General features: G+C 53.9%; 2 protein-coding genes across 2 annotated transcripts in view; one reads left to right on the top strand and one right to left on the bottom strand.

Annotated features, from left to right (window-relative positions):
- PTSG_05798 (uncharacterized protein) overlaps positions 1-1,311 on the top strand; it is a gene marked incomplete at both ends in the record, with an annotated part of 2,569 nt that extends 1,258 nt beyond the window's left edge. Inside the window, 6 exons of the mRNA XM_004992633.1 lie at positions 1-10; positions 201-300; positions 491-529; positions 680-739; positions 949-1,064; positions 1,245-1,311. The exon at positions 1-10 is cut by the window's left edge and continues 156 nt beyond it. Coding sequence (XP_004992690.1) covers positions 1-10; positions 201-300; positions 491-529; positions 680-739; positions 949-1,064; positions 1,245-1,311 — 392 coding nt within the window. The remainder of the gene's footprint in view (positions 11-200; positions 301-490; positions 530-679; positions 740-948; positions 1,065-1,244) is intronic.
- A 138-nt stretch (positions 1,312-1,449) lies between these two features.
- PTSG_05797 (uncharacterized protein) overlaps positions 1,450-5,000 on the bottom strand; it is a gene marked incomplete at both ends in the record, with an annotated part of 5,989 nt that continues 2,438 nt past the window's right edge. Inside the window, 12 exons of the mRNA XM_004992632.1 lie at positions 1,450-1,551; positions 1,775-1,877; positions 2,065-2,105; positions 2,301-2,414; positions 2,689-2,817; positions 3,083-3,154; positions 3,350-3,456; positions 3,685-3,870; positions 4,042-4,119; positions 4,316-4,391; positions 4,571-4,646; positions 4,909-4,979. Of these exons, the coding sequence (XP_004992689.1) occupies positions 1,450-1,551; positions 1,775-1,877; positions 2,065-2,105; positions 2,301-2,414; positions 2,689-2,817; positions 3,083-3,154; positions 3,350-3,456; positions 3,685-3,870; positions 4,042-4,119; positions 4,316-4,391; positions 4,571-4,646; positions 4,909-4,979 (1,155 nt within the window). The remainder of the gene's footprint in view (positions 1,552-1,774; positions 1,878-2,064; positions 2,106-2,300; positions 2,415-2,688; positions 2,818-3,082; positions 3,155-3,349; positions 3,457-3,684; positions 3,871-4,041; positions 4,120-4,315; positions 4,392-4,570; positions 4,647-4,908; positions 4,980-5,000) is intronic.

The raw sequence follows: 5,000 nt of genomic DNA, 5'->3' as shown, positions 1-5,000 counted from the left end.
ACAAGATGCAGTACGTGTGCTCACCGGGCTGTGTGTGTGCGTGCGTGTGTGTGTGTGTGTGTGTGAGTGTTGTGATGTTAGCTGGTGCGACAGGTGTACCTGAGTGAGTGAGTGCATATGTGTGTGTGTGTGTGTAATCAAGGCCATCATCGCCTCACCGCCAGTGCACACTGCGCACATGTCATGGCAAAACTGTTCAGCTACGTCACGTCAGAGTCGCTGAAGGACCCGGCCAACGGCACATTCCACGACCCCCCGCTCATGTACCAGATCGAGAACGACCCCTCCGAGAACTGGCCGGTAAACACACACACACATGCACACACATGCACACACACATGCACGCACACACACACATGCACACACACATGCACGCACACACACACACATGCACATGCACAAGACGTGCTTTGCTGTGCCACTGGTTGTTCTGTTTCTCACGCTGGTGCACATGTCACACAAATCACACGCACATGTGCATACTTGCCAGCTTGACCCCGCGTCCGAGGAATACAAGCAACAGCACAAGGTGAAGCACAAATGTCAATGGCTCGTTTTGTGTCGCTGTGTGATGCACCCATTCCCGCACCTTCCCACACAAACGCCCACATTCACAATTTGGGTCCTCACAATTTGAGTCCACGTGCTCACGCGCTTTACACATTCGTCTTCGCATCAGATCATCACCGCCGCTGTTGACGAACACCTCCGCAACCTGAAACCCGTCCCAAACCAAATGGTGAGCGAGCAAGCAAGCACACACACACACACACACACACACACACACACACACACACACACACACACACACACACACACACACACACACAAGAGCGCATGCGTATGAAATGACCGCATTGGCTGTTCGCGCTACATCTGCCAATGGCGCTCAACTTACAGCTCACGCTCATCACGCTCGTTTCATTACATTCCCCACATCATCTGCAGGCCAAGGGCTTGAACAAGGACCTGATCATTTGCGGTTGCCCCAACTCCCAGAAACAGTATCCGCAGTATCCAAACTGCACATGCAACCCCGAAAACTTCCAAGTCGACGCGTGCACGTGTGTTACCGTGGATGCATGCGTGTCTATGTGTGTCTGTGTGGGTGCGTGTGCGTGTCTGTGTGGGTGCGCGTGCGTTTGTCTCACTTTGCATGTGCGCGCTTGCATTGCGTCACTTTTCGCTCACCAACATGCTGCCCATGTGCGTGTGTTGCTTTATTATGGCTCCCTGCACTGCAGGAGCAAGATCAAGTTGTTTGAGGACGAAGCATTCACCCGCCCGTCGGGCAGCTTCTACTCTCCATGACGGCACAATTGCCCGAGCCATGACATAAGATACCGGCCCACTCCACCTCTGCCAGTGTTCTTTGTTGGCTGCTTGCGCCTGCACATGCTTGCTTTTCGTCTTTCGTTATTCTGTTGTTGGTGTGTGTCCAGCGTTACATCACGACGTGCTTGCCCGTCCACTTCTTGGTGCGAGCTCTTGCTTCAGCTGCACGAGGCGGCTCCGCTTGTTCACCAGCAGTTGCTGTTCAGACAGCCCGTCCTGTTTTGTTGGTTGCGGTTGTGTTGGTTGCGTTTGTCGTGTGACATATGAACGGAAGCAGGAAGCAGCGAAGGGCAGCCAATGTGAGTTGCAGTAGCGAGGGTACCGAACGGAACGCAACACCAGTTTGAGCAAAGGTGATGTCATGTCGTGATGATCATCAACACACAAACACAAACACACATTCATGCACACAAACACATACACGCACGAGAGGACGTACCAGTCTGTCTTTGAGGCTGAGTCGAACCATTTCCGTCTCAAACAACAAGCGTGCGTGGAGCAGCAGCCACGTGCACACACTCGACGGCAACTCAGCATCCACCCTGCAGTAGAGAGAGAGAAAGAAAGAGAGAGAGAGAGAGAGAGAGAGTGTGTGTGTGTGTGTGTGTGTGTGTGACGAGAACGACAATGCAGAGAGCCGCAGCCACGAGAGACACGACACACAGCATGATTCACTGGTACAAGCACACGCACACACCTTCACACACACACATACACATTCACACATACCCATGTATCTTGGCGGATTGTTCGTAGAGTAGCCGCAGCACCTGTGTGCAGGACATTCCACATGATACCAAGGAGGTGGGAAATGCAATCAATGCAATCAATGAATCAAGCAACCAACCAAAGAAGCATCCAGTCAACCAACCAAAGCACGACCCAAGAGACCGAGCATCTCGCAGCCGTCAGAGTGCATGCACATGCCACTTACGAAATGCACACACACGCACGCACACGCATACCTGGTCGGGAACGTGTGGATGGAGCGCGTGCTTGATGCGTTCGCACTTGATGACGCTGAGCGGTTTCGAGCCCGTTGGCGGCGCACCGGCCACCTCCGCAGCAACGCGCACAATCTATGGCGGTGGCCATGACGTGTCAGTTGTGGTGGTGGTGGTGGTGGTAGTGGTGACTGTTAGGAAAGAGGATGTACTTGGAAACGCAGTCGTGCGTGCACACGACCATGCCCACGAACATTCACACGCACACACGCACACACACGCACACACACGCACACACACGCACACACACAGAGACGCACACATACGCACACACAGAGCAACCACATAGAGCAACCACACAGAGCAACCACGCACACCCCCGTCCCTCCTCTTCCATCATCCCTTCCACCTCGGCTGCTGCTGGATTCCAGTCGCGCGCAGCGGTTTCGCGGAGATAAAAGCGGGAGATGCGATCGGAGGACGGGGCGCCATCGGCAAAGCCCGTGTACGCCAGCATCAGCTTGTCCAGTGACAGGTGCTGGTTGGAGCAGTGGGAACACGGTGAGAGGGGGGAAGAACGTATGTACAGCAAACGCGTCATGTAAGCTGGCACGGGGAAGCATGGATGGAAGATAAGCGAGTTGGCACACCCGGACAAAGCACACTGAAATGCACCGTACACACGCGCATGCACACACGCACACGCATGCACACATGCACACACGCATACGCACACGAGCATGCCACGAGACACAAATGTACGCAAATACGCGCATGCCACGAGACACGAACGCTTGCCCCACCGAGTCTGGAAACAGCTCCGTCATGAGCCAGGAGAGGTGTTGCGGCGTTGAGAGCTGCAACGTGTGGATCAACTGAACATGTGTGGAAGAACGAGACGAGCGTGTGCCCGGTGAGGAAACGCGGGTGGATGGAAGATGGACTGCATGGGTGGATGGATTCTGTTTGAGTGCACACACACGCATATCATCACGAGCCAAAGCATAATTCAACACACGCATACATACAAACACGCGACACACACACACAATGATAAGCACAGGACGCACCATGTGGACGATTGTGTAGTGCATAAGCGATGACACATCCTGCTTTCCGACGAGCGAGAAGAAGAGCAGCTGTACGAGCGGATCGGCGCTGCTGTGATGCTCCACAGCTGAGGTGCAAACGAACGCACACCGTCAGTGGCCACGTGCACACGCGAGTACGAACCAACGGTCGCAACATATGAGGGAAAGAAGCGCTGCAATTCAGGGGCGAACCGTGGATGTGCGCACGAACACAGCACACAGAAACGAATAGAGAAGGAGAGCAACATACACACACACACACACGCACGCACGCAAGACACGCACACACAGAGAGCAAACACATACACACGTACAGAAGAGAAAGTCGCGGATGGCGAGCGTGGCGGCATCTGCGTGGGGAAAGCGTTCGTCAAACATGTTGTACATGTGTTGCTGGAACGAGATGACGTCGTCCTCACTGGTGGCGGTGTCAAAGGCGAGCTGTACGTCGTGGGCGAGCACGCGGCCAGCAAGATCTGTGATGTACGCATACACAACCTCTGCACAACCACGGTAAGACACACGCACATACATGCACACGCACATACATGCACACGCACACGCATGCAGACGGGGTGAGGATGTGCGGTGGTAATGGGCAGCAACGAGCGACATGGCAGCAGCAGCACCACCAGGGATTAATGATGGGGGCCATTGCTGCGTCCTCTCACCAATGGAGAGAAGCGTTGGCGGCAGCGATTCAAACTGGCGACGCGTGCCCAACTGGCGCCACAGCAACTTGTGGTCGTCTGCCATTGTTGATCCGTTGAGAGTTTTGGGGGAGAATGGAGTGTAAGCACAAGCAAACACACTATCAGGTCAAGTTGATCGCTGGCATGCAAATGTGTGGCTGTGTGGCTGTGTGTTTGTGTGTGTGTGGTTGTGTGTGTGTGTGTTGGTGTGTTTGTGTGTTTGTGTGTGGCTGTGTGTGTGTGCACATCGCACCTTCATCGACGTGTTCGGGTCGCCGTTCGACAGCAAGTGACGCCGGCCGCGTTGCCGGAAGATGCGGCTCCTTCAGCTGTCGAACAGCACATGCGTGAACATGTGCGTGTTTGTGTGTGTGTGTGTGTGTGTGTGTGTGTGTGTGTGTGTGTGTGTGTGTGAATACACACATTCATACATGCGTGCTGGTGTGTGTGTGTGTGTGTGCAGGTATCAAGGCAACGAAAGGATCAATCAACGAGCACGGAGTAGCACCTGCGGATAAAATTGGCCGACGACCTCAAACGCCTCCGTGTCGCGATCAGCAAACTGCTGCGCTTTCTCTTTCGCGCTAACGAACACGGCACATGGGTACGCAAAGGGAGGAGATGCAGTGGTGTGCAAGGGAGCGTGAGAAGCGTGAGAGGTGCAGCACATCGTCGCTCTCCAAACAAACACACGCATACACATACACATACACTTACACTTACACTTACACATACACATACACATACGCATACACATACACATACACATTCACATACACATACACATACACATACACATGCACATACACATACACATACACACACAACTCAGGCCGCGCCACTCACCGCGACATGTCTGCTGCTGTCATGGTGAGTTCCCGTGCAACCGTCTTCAGCATGCTCATCGATTCTTCATGCTGCACATATACGCACAAGCA

This window comes from Salpingoeca rosetta (assembly GCF_000188695.1).
Source record: "Salpingoeca rosetta unplaced genomic scaffold supercont1.15, whole genome shotgun sequence".
NCBI classification, from domain to species: domain Eukaryota; class Choanoflagellata; order Craspedida; family Salpingoecidae; genus Salpingoeca; species Salpingoeca rosetta.
The sequence above is the reverse complement of the archived record's forward strand: the minus strand, read 5'-3'. Positions and strand labels throughout refer to the sequence as shown.